This window comes from Onychomys torridus, chromosome 19 (assembly GCF_903995425.1).
Source record: "Onychomys torridus chromosome 19, mOncTor1.1, whole genome shotgun sequence".
Lineage (NCBI taxonomy): Eukaryota > Metazoa > Chordata > Mammalia > Rodentia > Cricetidae > Onychomys > Onychomys torridus.
Window position 1 is genome coordinate 59,317,290 of NC_050461.1, and position 19,103 is coordinate 59,336,392.

General features: G+C 46.2%; 1 protein-coding gene across 1 annotated transcript in view; it reads left to right on the plus strand.

The window, feature by feature from the left end:
- Positions 1 to 2,325: 2,325 nt before the first annotated feature.
- LOC118570314 (sperm motility kinase Tcr mutant form-like) overlaps positions 2,326 to 19,103 on the plus strand; it is a 90,005-nt gene continuing 73,227 nt past the window's right edge. The window contains 1 exon segment of the mRNA XM_036168704.1: positions 2,326 to 2,360. Within this exon segment, the coding sequence (XP_036024597.1) occupies positions 2,326 to 2,360 (35 nt within the window).

Sequence of the window (19,103 nt, forward strand, 5' to 3'; positions counted from 1 at the left end):
GCCCTAGTCCACGTTATGCTTGTTCTCTGGGAAAAGATTATGACTCTCACCAATCAGCTCTTCGTAATGGTTTTCCTATTCCTTTCAGACAGGAATATCACATCTTATATACCTTTGATAGTATCTCCTATCTCTAGAGAAATTGCCAGTGGTACAGAATGTGGACAGTTCTTCTGTCCTAAAGAACAAAGCAGGTAGTACACACCTTTAATCCCGACACTCAGGAGGCAGAGGCAAGCAGATCTCTGTGAGTTTGAGGCCAGCCTGGGCTAAACAGAGAAACCCTGTCTCGAAAAACAACAACAACAACAACAACAACAAGAAAGCAAAAAGCATCAACTTTTAGATACCTTATCCAACTTCTGAAAAATATTTAATGTGATAAGATCCTAGGGCCAAAGCCTTAGTGCAGAGACGTGATTTCACAATGTTGCAATGATGTTTTAAGTGATGAATATGGTACTTCATTACATGTAGAGAACAATTTTTCATGTGTAATAATTAGCATTTGAAATCTTGGACCATCATAAGACAGCAAAGCCTAGGATTTCAGCCCAGAGCTAAGCTGGTTGATTCAGCAGCTGCCAGTCATGTGTGGCCACTGAGTTCTTAAGATACAGCTGCCACTCACCATGGAACTGAATTTGAACTTCACTTAGCTAATTAACATTAAAAATTCACGTGGGCACTTGTTGAACAGGCTAGGACCAGAGTATTAAACAGTGTTCTGCACACTGTACACAAGAAAAATATACACTCCATGCTGGACACGGTGCCACACGCCTCTAATCCCAGCACTCTGGAGGCAGAGGCAGGCATTTCTATGAGCTTGAGGCCAGCCTTGTTCATGTAGAGTTCCAGGACAACCAAAGCTTCATAGCGAGACCTTGTCTCCCAAAATCACCCTTCTACCCAGTTATTAGTAAAGCTTATTTCTTTTAGATTGTTCCCCAAGTGTTGTGTCCTTGGTCATTTCTGCCAAGTATGGACCAAGCAAGTGAATCTTACAGCCTTGGTAACTGACATGACTACCAATAATGGAGAGAAGACTCTTGTAGCTTAACTGGTTCCTATGAAAAGACAAGCCTTGTGGCATACAAGGTTTTAAATATTCACTGAACGTAGGTTGTTGTGCTGATAACAGACATGAGAGCAACATTCAGCTAGCAAGATATTCTAATGTGGGGTCGGGGGGACAAGACTACCCACTTAGTGAAGCACTTTGTAATACCAGGGCTTGGGAGGTGGAAAGAGGACACAGAATCCTTGGGACTCACTGACTAGCCAGTCTAGCTCAATTGGTAAGCTGCAGGCCAATGAGAGAGCCTGTCTCCAAAGAGGTAGACAGCAAGCCTGAGGACGACATCAGAAGTTGGCCTCTAAGCTTCTGCATGCCAGTGCACCTGTGCACACCTGAGCATACAAGCATGCTTTAAAAAAGTGTTCTAACCCTGGAAACAGCCTGGCACCATCACCTGAGCCCTGAAACATCTTTAGTCTCTAAACTTCAGTTTCCTCTCGAAAAAGGAAGCTGTGAAAGTTCAAGAGACTAACGGTGCAGAGAGGCCTGGGACCGCCCTAAACCATAGTAACCATCAGTAAATGACCATAAGACGAAAACGAGCTAGAGTAGTCTGTCTTTATATGTAATACTTAGTGTCACACGGACTATTGCATGCTAACCTTGCTACCAGTTAATGAACTTTTAACCTCATTTAATGACTTTGGAGATGTTTTAGTAGGCTTCAATTCCATCATCCTGTCTATAATTACCCAAAATGTCTTGTGTGCAATGGGAGAACTCCCTGTGTTTTCTTTTGCTTTTAGTTATTTTTCTCCATTAGTTTCTCAAACTTACCAGGACTATGTTCTGGGTTGGCAATTGGCCCTGGAAGCAACTTCTAATACCTGCTGTCTCAGCTCCTCACAGTCCATCTATATCTTCCAGGGACCTCAGTGTCTATAAAAATCCCCCAAGTTTCCCTTTGGCAATTCAGATCCAATGTCCTTTGAGCTGCTCTCCTAGTTGGGAATTGGTTGGTGGCATCAATGTTTCATCATGTTTTTCCCCAAGTATTGTCGTTTCTGTCAAAGGGGAATGTTGAAAATGGGAAACACTGAAGTCTGTGAGAAATGTTTTTCAAGAGATGTCTAAAGCATTGCCCAATCTCTAATGTGAAAATGAGTTTTAGATGTAATCTTCTCATGGCCAAAATAACTGGTCCAGATCCTGACTCCTGCCTGGACTGACTGATACATCCCTGCAGACCTATCTTGGATGGGAGGAAAGAATAGCAAGCTCCGTACCTGGAAGCTGATCTGACCATGAAAGAGAACCGGACCACGGCCAAGCTCCCAGGGTAAGGCACTCAGACAGGGACAGTACAAGTATCGGGCATTACACTGCCTTTCAGTTAGCATCTGTCTTAGGGTTTCCACTATGGTGATAAAACACCATGACCAAAAGCAACTTTGGGAGCGTAGAGGTTTGAATAAGAATGGCCTCCATAAGCACATAGATTTGAATGCTTAGTCATCAGGGAGTGGCGCTATTTGAGGAGGATTAGGAGCTGGCCTTGTTGGAGGTAAGTGTGTCACTGGGGATGGGCTTTGAGGTTTCAAAAGCCCAACCCAGGCCCAGTATTTCCACTTGTGCTTTCTGATCCAGATGTAGAACTCTCAGTTACTTCTCCAGTACCATGTCCGCCTGCATGCTGCCATGCTTCCTGCCGTCATGGTAATGGACTGAACCTCTGACACTGTTAGCCAGCCCAGATGCTTTTTTTTTTTTTTTTTTTATAAAAGTTACTGTGGTCATGGTATCTCTTCACAGCAATAAAACACTGACTAAGAAGGGAGGAAAAGGTTTAGTTTGTATTACAACTCTTGGGTCACACTTCACTAATGAGGGAAGTCAGGCCAGGAATTCAACACAGGAACCTAGGGGTAGGAGCTGAAGCAAAGGCCATAGAGGAACATTGTTTGCTGTCTTGCTCTTTCTGACTTGCTCAGTTTGCTTTGCGAGTGGTGGTACCACTCCAGGGGGCTGAACACTCCCAAATCAATCATCAATCACGACCATACCCAACACCTGTCAACAGGCCAATCTTACGGAAGTGTCTTCTCAGTTAAGATTCTCCCTTCTCATATGACTCCAGCCTATGTCAAGTTGGTAAGCAGACCAATGAAACTACAAGAACTAGAACAACATCCACATGGGACTTAAGCCGTGGTATTAAAGATGTGCTCAGACATGAGATCTCTTAATGAAGAGTGAAGGAATGACCCAGTGCTTCATGTGGACCTCAAGGAAGAAAAGACTTTTAACCTCAGGATGCCAGTGGTAGAATTTCTAGCCACTCCCCCATCTACATGACTGCACATGTACTGTCCAGTAGCCAGGCAAGATGCTTAGTCATCTAGGGCCTTATGTTCTATATAATCTGTGCTCTGTGTGATAATGTAATCTATGTACATGCATGGCATAGCTACTTAAGCCCATATGAGCATGTGAAGGGGGAATTATAAAAGTGGGTTCCATTTACCCTTCCCCTCTCTTCCTGCAGGATCTTTCCATAGGCCTAAGCACCCCTTCTATTTCCTCCCCTTAATAAACTCTTATAGTAGGTTTTTGTTGAATCTCTTGGCTTTTCTTTCATGATAAACAGTGCCGCTTAATAAATAACAGCCAGATGCCTCAACAGCCATCAGAGGCCACTGTTCTGGACTTTGAACTTGACCATCACTTTATTCAGTAAACTCTCTGCTGAGAAGCTAAAGATCACTCTAATTTGAGGAAGTCTGTGCAATGGCTTACTCTTTTAGGGACAGCATGCGTGTGAACAAGCTGCTGTCAGTTTTCTTGGCACTTGTGTTTGAGATCTAAAAGCAGTACCAAATAAGTGTTCATTGATCCTATTAACTCCCTACAGGAAGATGAAACATATTTAGAGGATGAAGATTACTGAATCCTTTAGGAATTCTGGGGTTCTTATGCTCTAGGAATAAGCATACTCCATGCCTCCTCCTTTTCCCCTTTCAATTTTATCAGTGCAATTGCAACCTGGGAAGAGGTTTCCTCTTAGTGTGTATTCCCAAGTGCCTGCAGCCTCAGAGCTGACTGCCAACCCCACCATGTGTAGCATCAATAGCCTAGCTAAACAAATGACCTCCTAAGTGAACGGGGAGCTTGCCTAGACTCAGTGTTTTACCTCAGTGAGGCACAGCAAGAGCTAGTCTGAGCAAAGGCTCTATGATGAGTCTGCAGTTGACAGTGAGGTCAACTTTCCACCCCTTTCCAGAGAGCCCAGACCCGTCTTAACAACAGACTGTAGAAACTGCCCTCACCCTCTCGCTATTGATCAATCCCATGGAGCCCCCAGGTTGGCAGTGGTGGCCCCCTGGGAATCAGAGTCTGGATGGCTGTCAGGGGTTCTAGAACACACTTCTGTTGTTGACATTTAAGTGGCTGGATGAGCCAGCCACTCTTGACTATCAACCCTGCAGAGACACTGACCATGAAATTCAATCCAGCTAAGGCACAGCCACCCTGTACAGGGTCTGGGGCTCAGTTCTACCTTACTCTCTCCCTGCTGCTGCCACAGTGCCTGGGAGTCATTCACTACCCAACTCCCACACTCTAAAGCATGACACCAGGCTCTGCTTTAGGATACAGCTGTGCATACATGCCTACACATCACACCTTTTGTTTTCCAAGTGTCTCCTTTTTCTCTCCAATGCTCCTCCTCTGTGTCTATCCACAGATCCTTCCTGGGGCCGTTCTGCACCAGATGACATTGCAGAGCTGCAGTTGACTGCTGACAGTGTTGTCAGGAGCCTGTGCTTATGGGACAAAGTGCCAGAGGAGGAAACAGACACAAACCAACCAACCAAGCAAACGCAGAAGTCGATGAAGCAAGCTCCCGTGACTGTAAGAGCTGGACCAAAGGGAAAGCAGCCAACAACACATACACATTAGTCTACATCCGCCAGGGCAGCAGAATAAACCCCACCACCAACAGCAGCTCTGATCCACAAATGTCCCCAAGGGCAGATTTTTCTGCCATGGGGAAGGGAAAGCCAGGGCATAGTAACCAGCAAGTGCCATGAGAGGCTAAAATCTGGACAGTTGAGAGACACCTTCATGTGTATCCACGGCACTCCACTCGGACAAGGTGCACACAGCAGTTAACTGAGCTGGTGTTTCCTGCGCTTTTTTGTTGTTGATTACTCTGTCTCCACAAGCAAAGTGGTATTAAATTATTCTGGGAGAGCTCATAGGACCTGTTTGAGCCATGTTCCCACAACTATACTCTGTCCCCATGCTAGATAAACGTCATCCCGAGTCTATTTACCTAGCTTTGTGGCCTATTTAAACAAATGATTCCATTTGATCCTGGACATGCGGCTTCTTTAATCCTGGAGTGTATTAGATCACCAATGAGGTTTCCAGGTTAAATTTTTTCCCCCTGAAACAGGATTTCTCTGTGTAGCTTTCACTGTCCTGGAACTAGCTCTGTAGACCAGTCTGGCCTCAATCTCACAAAGATCTACCTGCCTCTGCCTCTTGCGTGCTGGGATTAAAGATGTATGCTGCCACCACCTACCTGGCTTCCAGGTTAATTTTTTTTAAGATGTATTTATTTATTATGTATACAGAAGAGGGTGCCAAATCTCATTACAGATAGTTGTGAGCCACCATGTGGTTGCTGGGAATTGAACTCAGGACCTCTGGAAGAGCAGTAAGTACTCTTAACCTCTGAGCCATTTCTCCAACCCGGCAGGTTAAATTTTTAATGCACTATTCAGAACCATTGTGTCTTCTCCAAAGTCCAAGGGTTGGGCAACACTGTTTCTGTGTTATCAAATGGCAAAGTCTGTTTGTAAAGTGACACTCTCCTTACAATGATCAGACCAGAACTATTGAACCAATCTTGGGGATGATTTGTGGGTAGACTCCAGAATCAGGGAAATTACCCAATGTTATTAAGGCCATTTATAAAGACTGTGGGGTGGAGAGATGACTCAGCAGTAAAAAGCACTGGCTGCTCTTCCAGAGGTCCTGAGTTCAATTCCCAGCAACCACATGGTGGCTCACAACCATCTGTAATGAGATCTGGTGCCCTCTTCTGGCCTGCAATGATACATGCAGGCAGAACACTGTATACATAATAAATAAATCTTTTTTAAAAAATTTAAAAAAAAAAGACCAGTTGTTGCTCTTCCAGAGGATCTGAGTTCAATTCCCAGATCCCACATAGTGGTTAACAACTGTCTGTATCTCTGGATCCAAGGGACCCAATGCCCTCTTCTGGCCTCAATGGGCACCAGGCACACACAGGGTGCACAGACATATATATATAGGCAAAATACCCACACACATAAAATTAACAGGAAAAAAATACCTGGCTTGAAATATATAGGTAAAGCTCATTTTCATGAAAAATCACATATGTATATATGTTTGTATGCATGAATATTGTTGCAGGATATTTGATCCACTGTGAACCCTGAGATTGCGTTTACTGGAAAATCCTATTTCTAGCTGTGGTGTGGCTCAGCCCTAGCACATACCTTTAATCCAAGAGCTTTCTGCTTGAATAACGTAAACAGGATTTTAAAAAGTCAACCATAGCTCAAGAGGCAGAGCAAGCAACCAGTTGACAGGAAGTAAACATAGGATGATTAAGAAAAATCAACAAAAACAGAGAGAGTAAGAGGAGAATGGATAGAGAGCCACACAGGAAGTAGAAGGGAGGGACATTCAGTTTGAGGAGAGTTTTTGAGGTGGTATAGAAGAGAGAGGATTCTGGGACATTGGCTGAGGACGGTCAGCTCGGTGCTTTCTCTGCCTCCCTGAGCTAGCGGGCTTTCACCCCAGCAACTGGCTCCGGAGTCTTTATTGGTAAAATCAAATGATTGAGATTTTGTTAAAGACAACGGACTATGTTGTAAAAACATGCATCCGTGAGACACATCGCATTGTGTATTTAGTGTGTGTCGTGTCTGTGTGTGCGTACTGTGAGTACCTACCTCTATACAGTGAGTTTCTGGTTTGATGCATCAAGCTCTCCTCTGGGCAATTGAACTTATGTAGGGAAAGGCGTGTGCCTTTCTGTGTGTGATGTATTTGCATACTATTCTATCCTCTTAGAAGACCTAATTTTACAAAGAAAATTATTCTTTTTTTTGGGGGGGGGTGGTTCGAGACAGGGTTTCTCTGTGTAGTTTTGCGCCTTTCCTGGAACCGCCTGCCTCTGCCTCCCGAGTGCTGGGATTAAAGGCGTGCACCACCACCGCCTGGCCAAGAAAAATATTCTTAAGGGAACAATACTTTCAACAATACATTTTCTTTCTGGGTGGTGGTGGCATACGCCTTTAATCCCAGCACTCGGGAGGCAGGGGCAGGTAGATCTCTGTGAGTTCGAGGTCAGCCTGGTCTCCAAAGCAAGTTCCAGGACAGGCACAAAGCTACAGACCTTGTCTCAAAAAAGTCACAAAACAAAACAAACAAAACAAAAAACAAAAACATTTTCCTAGGAAGAACTTTGCAAAGTAAACTAAGACACCCACTGAGTGTGAGCAATCCCTTTCTGCAATAGTCTGCTGGGGAAGGGACAGCCAGGGTCATGCCATAGGTCCCATGTCTGGCCTCTTTCCAACCATCTTACGCAGATCAAGTCACAAGAGTTGCCTTATTTTCATGGGTCACCCATGTTCATGATCTTGTTCAGCCTGCTTCGTGAAGGCATCTGTCCACACCCAAGCCTAGGGACTTATTCAGATGTTGGAAGGAGCATGCCAGCACTGGTTTAGAAATGCTGAAGGTGGGCAGAATCAACCTGTGCTGCCTGGGCCTTACTCTGTATACTGCTCTCCTTCCTGTGGGTCTCCTGGGTCACTCCCTCGGGGCACATGGATGGAAACACCTTTTGGTTGGACTATTTACCTAGATCTAAAAGGAAGCTCCAAGTCCATTTCTGAGCCCAGATGAACCCCGGTAGACAGCTGTGCAGATTGGGACTGCTCACCTAGCATGTGTCTCCTGCATTCTGTGCCTTAGGTGTGGAAGTGGCCTGTCACAAAACCGAGCCAGACCCCTCCTCCCAGCCTAGACTTATTGTTTAGGGACTACTCTTGGGTGGCCAATAAGACTGGGTCATCAGCTGTCTCCTCTAAGGCAAACAAACATACACCTGGCCATACCTTTTGATCTGCCTGTCCCTCTTCGGTGGTACTGCCTAGCAGGGTCTTAAGACTGAGATGGCCCTGAGGGGTCAGGGAGGCTGACACTCCCTCAGATGAGGAAGAAATCAGGGTGAAGCAGGGTACTGAGAATAGGCAGGATTGTGAGTCATGGCGGGGGGGTGGGGAGGTGCGGGGGGGTGGGGTAGGGGAGCTGGAGCTTGCACTCACAGCAGGGATTGGGGGAGAGGCTGTCTGTTGCTAAGGGTGTGTGACTTCCCCATAGTGATGTCAGAGCCCCCAGTGAGACACACTCCTAAATGCTCTCAAACAGTGGTAATATTTGTGGCCCATTTTCAGTGCGTAGAACTCCTCAAAGAATCACAGATAAGCAGAAGACATTAAGTCCCTGTCTTCCTGAGCCAGCAGCTGGCACCTGCTCGCCTGGGCACTTTTTAGTTTATCTTAGAGTTGAGGAGTTACAAACCACTGTGTGACTCGCCCTACCTAGAAGAAAGGGGAAAGGAATTCCAAGCCCCAGGAGAATGGTGGATTTGGGGTGGGGGCTATGTTGGACATGCAGGAAATATTGTACCTCCCTGAAGAATTCAGCCAATGAGGCATTCAGGGGGGTGGGAACTAGAATTTTAAAGGACAGTTTTATACTGAATTGCCACACTGGGCATTTTTTGCTTCTTGTCCTGACTTCTGCAAAACCAAAAATAAATCTACCTGGCTTTGACTACTCAGAGCGTCCAGTGCTTTTACTATGAAGGAGGATCATTTCTCACACCAACTCTGGTCTGTGTCCGAACTGGGCAGGAGTCCTGAAGCTGTGTGAGGACACTGTGGACTCAGTCACGTGACCTCAAGTGAGCCAGATGGTACTTTTAGCTTACCCTGGGTGTTTAGCTAATAGCTGGCATTGACCAGAACGTCTCTGTGGCCAAATAAACCATTGCACTTCCCAGGTAGACCTTGTAAGACTACTTTGGGAAGCGGAACGAGAGCAGGGCTCAATGCAGGGTGGGCACCATGCCCCGTGCCCCTGCCCCATGCCCCATGCCCCAGCCCCATGCCCCGTGTACCAGCCCCATGCCCCATGCCCCAGCCCCAGGCCCCATGCACCAGCCCCAGGCCCCATGCACCAGCCCCATGCCCCGTGCCCCAGCCATTTCTGTGTAGCTCTCACCTATGCTCAGCCTGTTTTCAGATGTTGCCACCTTTCCCTGCCCTGTAGTTCTCTTAGGTTCTAGGAGCTTCTGGACTCATTTTCCCTCTTTATTGAGCACCTACTGTGTGTTAGTCACTGTGCCCGACTGTGTCTGGGGCGCTGAAGCCACCCATCCTCGTAGCCCACAGGGAAATGTGAAATAGAGCCAATGTTAAAGGCACAGAACAGCCCTCCTTGGGTTCTGGAAGGAGGAACAAGTGAAATGCCTGTGCGCTGATCTTGAGATCTCCTTCTACGGACAGTGTTCAAACAGCCCTGGAGACTTGTTCCACAGGACGGCCCAGACTAGGAAGTGTGGAGAGCCAACAGGGTCTGTGCCAGAGCAAGGTGGCCTGGGGTTGCTACTCTCATCAAAGTAGCAGGGATCTGAGGAGTTTGTAACCTAGTCCTTCCATCTCTTTAGACTTGTAAGTGAAGAACAAAACCCAAGCCTACTGTGTGTATGTGTGTGTTTGTCTGTCTGTGTGTGTGTGTGTTGTGTGTGTGTGTGTGTGTGTGTGTGTCTGTCTGTCTGTCTGTCTGACTACATGTGCCTGCATGTACATCTCTCAGTGCAGAGGAGGAAAGGGGTTGCGCACACAGGGCTTTCTTTATCACACCAGTGGGTCTAGGGATCTCTCCACCTGGCCTCTTTGTCCTGTCTTCTACCCGCCCTCCATTTCATGTGTCAGACTTACTCCTTTGCTCATATCTGAGAGGCAAGAAAACCCAGAGCTGGGAGGAAAACCCCATCCTTGAACATTCGCTATATGTTCACTCATAGCCATGCTGACGTCTACTGCACCCAGGCTCCAAGAAAACAGGGGTGGGTATGCTACCAGCCCAGATCTCCACTCTTCTGCTTTGGGGTTGTAGGAGCGGCCTCACCACTGTTGCTCGGGTGGTCTTAGTACCCATGTGTTCTCCTGTCACCTCAGGTTCACAGGTAGTCAGTCCCTAGTTTACTAGGGACAGGGCCACACACCTTTCCTTGTAGCAGGGAAGGTCACTGAGATTAGAACCAGTTGGCCTCTGGAAGTAGCAGGACATAGAGAAGAGCATATCCTGGTCAGCAGGTGCCTGAGCCATCCCCAGTTCTAACCCACCCTTTGCTGCCTGTCCACCACTAGAGACCTTTAGAGGTCTAAACCAGGCTCCTGACATCCTCAGTTTCCACTCACTCTTTGCAGTTCTTGTTTCCCACAGAGGTCTGAGGCCAGGCCATCCCCATTCGAGGTCCTCCCTAACTCAGTGGATCTCGACCTTCCTAATGCTGTGACCCTTTATACAGCTCCTCATGTTGTGGTGACCCCCAAACATAAAATCATTTTGTTGATACTTCAAAACTGTAATTCTGTGACTTATGAATCATAGTATAAATATCTGATGTGCAGAATATCTGATATGAGACCCCTGTAAGGTCACAAGCCACAGGTTGAGAACCACTGTTTGGGCCTAATGAACAGTCACCTGACAGGTTGGTTTTGCCCGTGATATCCCACACATTCACATGGAACTCTGAGAAACAGTGGGGCGCTTTCTAAATCTTAGTAAGAAGGTAGAGTGCTTGTCTCTGAGTCAGCCCCAGCCCTGGTAGGGAAAGGGCCCTCACCCAGGGGAATCAGGAATCTGACTGTCTCCAAGTCCCCCCCAAGTGGACATCCCCCACTCCCTAGCTATGAGGGCCAGGTTGTAGTGCTTTTATGGAGCACCTGCCCCTCTACGTACCTCCCCCCAGACCCTAAAGCCCACCTGTGAGGTTCTTCAGGGGCCATGCACTCTGGGACCTTGTTCTGGAACTGGGTGCCAAGTGTCTGCTGTCCAAGCGAGTTCAGTCGCTTTATCTCTGATCAGGGCCTGGTCATGAGGAGGCTACCTAAAAGAGGCTTCGGATGGCCTCAGGGCTTCATTCATAGGCATGAAGGCTGTGTGTGACCTCCAGGGCTCCTCCCACAGAAATGGCCTCCCCTATCTTCTCTCAGAGAACACTCAGTAATTACAAGAATTTCCTCTTCAGTGGAAATCTCCTGACAGCAAACTGTTTGCTCTCCGGCTTTACTGAGAGGAACAAATATGGCCATGTTGCCATTGATGATGGCTCTGTGCTATGGAGAAGGGAAGTTTCTCCTCTCTGTCAATGAGACGGGATATTCAGGCTTAGGTCACTGGTAAACATAACCAGGACCAGCTTTCCTACAAATCACTGCTGAATCTTCCTAAAGATAAAGTATTTACCATGCCCAATTCTACCCTTAAACAAAAAGTCTCTCAACTCGGTCACACTCCAAAGCAAACTTCTTGGGAAAGAGTAAATGAGGCAGGTCAGGGTCTGTCTGAGCCAGCCAGCTAGCCACAGGTGAAAGTCACCCAGGGCAGGGTGCTCAAAGGGTAGTCACATGACCCCAGGCCTACCCTAGTGGATGGGACAGGCTAGAGGTCTGAGAAATGTGTGTGTGGTCTGGGTATGGTGTGTGTGTACCCAGCCGCTGGGGCTGCAGGGTGGGAAAAGTCTACCATGTCAAGCTTCTTCAAGGGAGGGCCAGAGGGTCAGGCTTCCCTTCCCCAGGAGCCATACTCAGTACTCCCATCATACTTAGTACCCCTAAAACACTCAGTACTCACTCTGTCACACTCAGTACTCCCATTACATCTTTCCAACATGTCCATTTGTCTGTCTGTTACCTGAAACCAGTAGCATTTCCTGGAGTCACATTTGCAGAGTATCTTCCAAAGCCGTAAAACACAAAGTCTGTACCATGTTGGGCTTTCACTGGGGATGCTGGGCACAAGCTGCCGCTGCAAGCCCTTCTGTCACATGGGCTTCTCTGTGGGGCCCTTGTTGGCCTGCTTTGAGCTACTTCCCCGAGTGCTCTTTGGAAGGACACGTTGGCATTTTTGTCGGGCGGCATTTTTTTTTTTTTTTTTTTTTTTTGGTCTGGCAAGGGGCCAGAGGCAAAGCTGGGGACCATCTTGATCTTTGGTTTCACAGACTTCTCACACGGTGGGAGGTGGTGTTACTGGGGTCTCTGTTGCAGCGTTCCTTCCCAATGCAGCTTAAATTAGGTTTGGTTGATCCTGCAGAGGGCTGGAGGTTGGTCTGGGGAGCTGGTGTCTAAGTTAAAACTTGAGGGATATTCCAAGCAGCTGAAGCAATTGAGCCTGGGGCCCATGGCAAGCCAGGACGGTGGCAGGAGGCAGACAGGGGGTTGGATGGCAGACTAAAAAAATCAGCCAGCAGCCTGTGGTAGAAGCCTGGAGAAGCAAGAAGGAATTTGCAAACAGGCAGAAAGCCAAGACTGCATTTTCTGATATTGACTTCTTCTGAGTGGCTGTTTGTCTCTAACTCACAGACAGGCTTTGTTTGTTTGTTTGTTTTTTATTTTTGATAGAAGTTGGATTATTCTATAACTTTTCTGCTATTTGCATTTTAACTTATTAAAATTCTTGGCCGTATCGGGATATGATACAGGCCCGCCTCTTTCTCCGTGGCGCCAAGTGACTGCTGTGCTGTGGGACGCTAACATACTTGCAGCCAGCCCTCTCCTTATCAACATGCTGCTTGCAGAAGCAGACAATCCTGTGCCAATTTTAAAATGTGCATGTAACTCAGAAGAGGCTCATAGCCATGGAACTGCTGAGCAAGTGCCAGCGAGATGCAGACAACTCTGACCAGTTGGCCTCAAAGACTGCTCTGCCTCACTCCCAACCCACAGCACAGGTCTGCTCCCCACATGCTCCTAAGTCTCTGCACTCCACACAGCTCCTTGCAGCCTCCATCATAGGTACCCCTTAAAGCTCTCCACAATTCCCCACTTGCTCTCTGCAGTTCCCAGCACTGTTACTCATGGCTCGGCTTTCTGCCTGCTGATTGGAAGACATAGCCTATTGTATTGTTTTTTATTATTGTTGCTATGTGTGTGTGTGTGTGTGTGTGTGTGTGTGTGTGTGTGTGTGTGTTGTATGTGTGTGTATGTGTGGAGTGTGTGTGTGTGTTTGTGTGGTATGTGTATGTGTGTGCATGTGTGTGTGTGTGTATGTGTGGTGTGAGTATATGTAGTGTGTGTGTTATGTGTGTGTTATGTGTGTGTGTGTGTGGTGTATGTGTGGTATGTGTGTGTTTGTGTGGTATGTGTATGTGTGTGTATGTGTGGTGTGAGTATATGTAGTGTGTGTGGTGTGTGTGTGGTATGTGTGTGTGTTTGTGGTGTGTGTGTGTGTTGTATGTGTGTGTGGTTTGTGTGGTGTGTATGTGATATGTGTGTATGTGTGTGGGTGCATGTGTATGTGTATGTGGGGGAGGTCTGGGTATGGTATGTGTGTGGTGTGGCTGTGGTAATGTGGTAGTATTGTGTTCCCCGAAATATTATGCATTCTAATAAATTTATCTGGGGTCAGAGTACAGAACAGCCACAATATTAAACATGGAGGTTAGACAGTGATAGCAACATGCCTTTAATCCTAGCATTCCAGAGGCAGAGATCCTCTGGGATCTCTGTGAGTTCAAGGCCACATTGGAAACAGCCAAGCATGATGACTCTCGCCTTTAATCCTAGGAAGTAATGGCAGGAGGCAGAAAGGTATTTAAGGCATGAGGACCAAGAACTATAGCCTGGTTAAGCTTTTAGGCTTGAGCAGCAGTTCAGCTGAGACCCATTCGGATAAGAGGCTTCCAGTCTGAGGAAACAGGATCAGCTGAGGAATTGGTGAGCTGAGGTAGCTGTGGCTTGTTCTGCTTCTCTGATCTTCCAGAATTCACTCCAATACCTGGCTCCGGGTTTGTTCTTATTAATACGACCTGTTAAAATTCATGCTACATCTGGTGTCCAACGCTGGTGGTACAAATTCTTGAAAAACCTACTTGCCTGTGGCCTTGCGGCCCCCGGCTCAGACTTGAGCTACCCTCAGCCGGTTGTGGTGAAGCACCCTAGTTAGGTTTGCTGAAGGTGGCAGAGGCAGGAGGATCCCGAGTTTGAGGCCGGCCTATGAGGCTTCCTTGGGAGAAGCTTCGGCCGAGCCACAAACAGTGCGGGTGGGACTATGGAGGCAGCGGCTGCTGCTCCAAGCTGCTGGCTCCTCATCATGTTGGTGGCTATGGTGATGCTGCTACCTGGGACAAAGGGTTTACTGCTGCTTGTTCAGAGAAGAATTTGCCAGGACCATCGTGTTACAAGAAAGCATCAGCAAAGGTCAATTTGGAAAAGTTTGGCAAGACAAATGGTGGGGAGAAATTGCTGTGAAGATTTTCTCTACTAGGGAAGAACATTCATGGTTCCGAGAGACAGACATTTATCAGACTGTGATTGCTCCAAACCACAGAGGAGGCACACACACACACACACACACACACACACACACACACACACACACACACACACTCTCTCTCTCTCACACACACACACACAAGTCTTCAGGGAACCAATGACCACACCTCACAGCGACTTTGAAATCTTCAAAAGGATGATGGGACCCCACAACAATGATTCCACATGGACTACGGTAAAACCATTAAGCTGATTAACACCACAGAAAGATCGACTTTGGACTACAAACTACTCAGGACAGTTTTGAGATGGCTAGCTGAGATGATCCAGCCTGACAGACTACTTGAACAAGGACTTGAAACAAGCCCTGCACTTTCTAATTATGCAGTGACTGAACAAATGATACAAGACTTGACAATTAACCCAAAAACTTTCTTTTCAGGATTCCCTAAAGATGTCTTTACCCCCAGAAAGCAGGAAGTAATTTTAAGAAAATGATGCCCACATTCCCAAGATGTGGAATGGGAGGTTTTGGTTGTTTAGTAAGTTATGGATATTGTCATTGTTTATGGCAATTGGTTACAAGTTGTTAATTGTTAGTGGTCAGGAAAAAAGCTGAACAAGGAGATTATATTCAGAGTTTTTGTTTGAAAAAAAAAGAAAAGGAAAAAAGAGAATATAGCTATGAGGAAGATCATTGAATCTACTCCGAGAAAAAAGATAAATAATAGGATAAATGGGTAATCATTGAATCTACTCTAAAAAGAAAAAGGGGAAGATATAAAAATGACAAAAGGTAGATTATTGACTCTATTATGAAAAGAAAAAAGAGAATATGAAAATAAGATAAAAAGGTCGATTATTGAATTTACTTTTAAAAAGGAACTACTTGTTTTAAATAGGATAAGTAATGAAAATTTTGTCTGAATTTGTCAAATGATACTGGACTGGACATTGTTAATATATATAATGGATTTTATCTGAATCTGTCAAATGTTAATAAACTAGACATCGTTAATGTAATTCTTGACTGTATATATTGTATATGCTTATTGGATATAATTTTTCTTGTATTATAAGCTTTTTAAATTTTAGACAAAAAAGGGAAATGTTAAAGGGGAATATAAATAAGACCTGTTAAAATTTATGCTACAGTGTGTGTGTGGTGTGGATATGGTGTGTGTGGTATGTGGTGTGTGTGTGTGTGTGTGTGTGTGTGTGTGTGTGGTGTGTACATGCAGCTATACACCTATGCTTTTAGAGGTCTATGTCAAGTATCTTGCTCTACAGTTCTCCACATTATTTTTTGACACAGGGTCTCTGGCTGAGCCTAGAACTCACTGGCTGGGCTAGCTGGACATTGAGCCCCAGAGATCCTTCAGTTACTGGCTCCTAGTGCTGGAATTACAGGCCAGCTTCTGTGCTAAACTTTTTTTATATGTCTCTTAGGAATCTGAATTCAGTCCTTATGATTGTGTGGCAAGTACTTTACCAATGAAGATGTCTCCTCTTTTTTCATGTTGTAAATTTTTTTTTAAACTTGAAAATCTTTACTCAACATGGAATTTCTGTTGTGCCATGCAGTAGGGCATGAGGCCAGCTTTATTCTTTTCCTTCTCAAGAAAACTGATTGGAAATGTTTTTACGTCCTGGCACAATGTGGATTTTCTCACAAATTGTGCTTTAAACAACATGCTTCTATATAGGACGTGTTTCAGGCTCTGTTTTATTCACCCTCCTTGTGTGTCCCCACAGCAAGATCATGTTTAAATCACCAAAATCACAATCCTCCTTGTTATGATATACACGTGCTGGTGGGTAGAGCCAAGGTGCCCCATGGCGGGTGAGAGACAGACACACCATGCAGAGAGTGCTCGGTGAAGAGTTTTATTTGGTGGGGGGAAGTGAGATGGGGGAGAGAAAAAGGGAGAGAGGAGGAGGAGGAGGAGGAGGAGGAGGAGGAGGAGGAGGAGGAGGAGGAGGAGGAGGAGGAGAAGAGGAGAAGGAGAGGAGAAGAGAAGAGAAGAGAAGAAGAAGAAGAAGAAGAAGAAGAAGAAGAAGAAGAAGAGGAGAAGGAGAAGAAGAAGAAGAAGAAGAAGAAGAAGAAGAAGAAGAAGAAGAAGAAGAAGAAGAAAAGAAAGAAGAAGGAGGAGGAGGAGAAGGAGGAGGAGAAGGAGAAGGAGAAGAAGAAGAAGGGCATGGGTTTTGAGAGGTGTGCACCTCATGGGAGGGAATCGGAAGAGAGAAATGGGTGAAGTTTTCCCTTAAGAACAGGCTTTTACATCAGGGTATAGGGTGGTGCCAAGGGGGGATCAGAATATTAACACTCCAGTCTCAGCCCCACTCCCCACTCAGTGCTGGGATGACAGATAGGAACCACCACTGCTGACATGCTGGGAGTTTCCTAAGAGACCTCTGCCGTCAGTGAGGGGATGGAAGGAGAGGAGAAAGAATCACCGACGGCCTCTCTCCTTCCTGCTTGCTTGCCCTGCTTAAACAACTCTTCCTGGGCCCTGAGAGCTCCTGGCTGCCAAGGGTCCTTCAGGGTTGACCCTGGCACTCCTGACGTCAGCCTAGATTGTTTCAGGGAGGGGATTCTGGGAAGGAGGAGCCTCGCAAAACACTGATTGGCTCTTCCTAGTGAAGATGCCTCAGCTGACGTCATCATGTAACCACAGCCAGGGGAAAAGGTTGGGCCCGAGAGGCGGCTCTGTAGGCAGGTGGGCATGGGCTGCCTAAGGAAGAAACGAGCGTGGGAACAAGGGCAGGAAGTGCCCACGGTCTTGTTCTAGTGAGGGCGGGGACTGTGTCTTCCCCTTTGGCTGTGGCCTATCTCAGTCTTTCACAACTACTAGTTCCAAATGAAAGGGCGAAGGAAATGAAGGGAAGCTGGAAGGGACTGCTCCTGAGCCACCATGTACTGGGAACACAGTGGGGCCTTTTATAAACAAGCACCAGGTCGGGGGAGATTTAAAAATCTGCATGAAAGTTTCACAAGGCCAGAAGATCAAAGCTGAGGGAGATTCAGGGAACATTGGCCCTCGGTGGTCTAGCTACCTTCGATAGAAATAAAACAACAACTACAAAATAATATTCCCCATAGTGATGCACACCTAAGAAGGCACAATGGAATTCCTGGTTCCACGGTGGTGGACTCTTTTTCCAAAGATTTATTCTGTTTAGAGAGGCTATCATTGTACATATTTTCAGCCTTTACCAAAGCTCACACAAAATTTCCCAAAGGGAAAGGCATTAATAGTGAGAATCACTAATAATAAAGGTAAAAAGGTGCGGGAGAAGTGTGAAACAGAATTTTCTATGACAAGCATGCCACAGCCAGCCAGGGAACAAATTTAGGTAATCCTCCTGTGAGTCAGATAAAGGTTATCTATAGCTTCAAAGATCTAGACAAAGATTTCCATTAAACGGTGTTCACTAGAACTGATTAAAAGTCAGACTTAAGTCAACAAACAGGTGGAGAGCTATTTCTTTTTCTTTTTGAGATTATAGTGCACAAGCCTTTTAATCCCAGCAGAGGCAGTCAGAGCTCTGTGAGTTTGAGGCCAGCCTGGTCTACATAGCAAGTTCTAGGACAGCCAGGCCTATGTAGAGAGATCTCATCTCAAACAAAACAAAAGTCAGATCCCAAACCAAAACAGAAGAGAAAGCTTCTGCCAATTACACAGGAGACCTTTCCTAAAAGTTACAGCTCTTAGGGTAGGTGGTATTGTTTTGGGGGCCTGCCACCTAGCTCCCAAATAAATCACACATGGAGTCTTATTATTACTTATGAATACCCAGCCTTAGCTTGTCTTGTTTCTTGCCAGCTTTCCTTAGCAGAAATTAGCCCATGTGACTTTTGTCTCTGGGCTTTTCCCATTCCCTGACTTCTGGAAATCTTACTCTTACCCCGTGGCTTGCTGTGTAGCTGGGTGGCTGGCCCTGGTGTCCTCCTCCTTCGCTGGCTACTTCTTCCCTTTTTTTCCTCTTCCCAGAGTTCTCCGATTTATTCTCTCTGCCCACCAGCCCCGCCTAGCCTTTCTCCTGACTCACTCTTGACTGTTCAGCTCTTTATTAGGCCATCAGGTGCTTTAGACAGGCGCAGTAACACAGCTTCACAGAGTTACACAATGCAACATAAACAAAAGCAACACGCCTTAAAATAAGATTCCACAACACATATAAAACAGAAACAAAATAAAGATGAGGCCTGGTGTTGCATACCCATAATCCCAAATACTGGGGAGGCTAAGGCAGGAGGACTGCAAGTTCAAGGCCTGCCTAAGTTACAGAGTGAGTTCAAGGCCAGCCTGGGCAATTTGTTGAGATTCTGACTCAAAATTTAAAAATTAAAAGGAGGGTTTGGGTTAGAATTCAGTGGTGGAGCCCTTGTCTAGCAGGTACAAAGCCCTGGACGTAATCCTTAGCAGGAGAGAGGAAAAAGG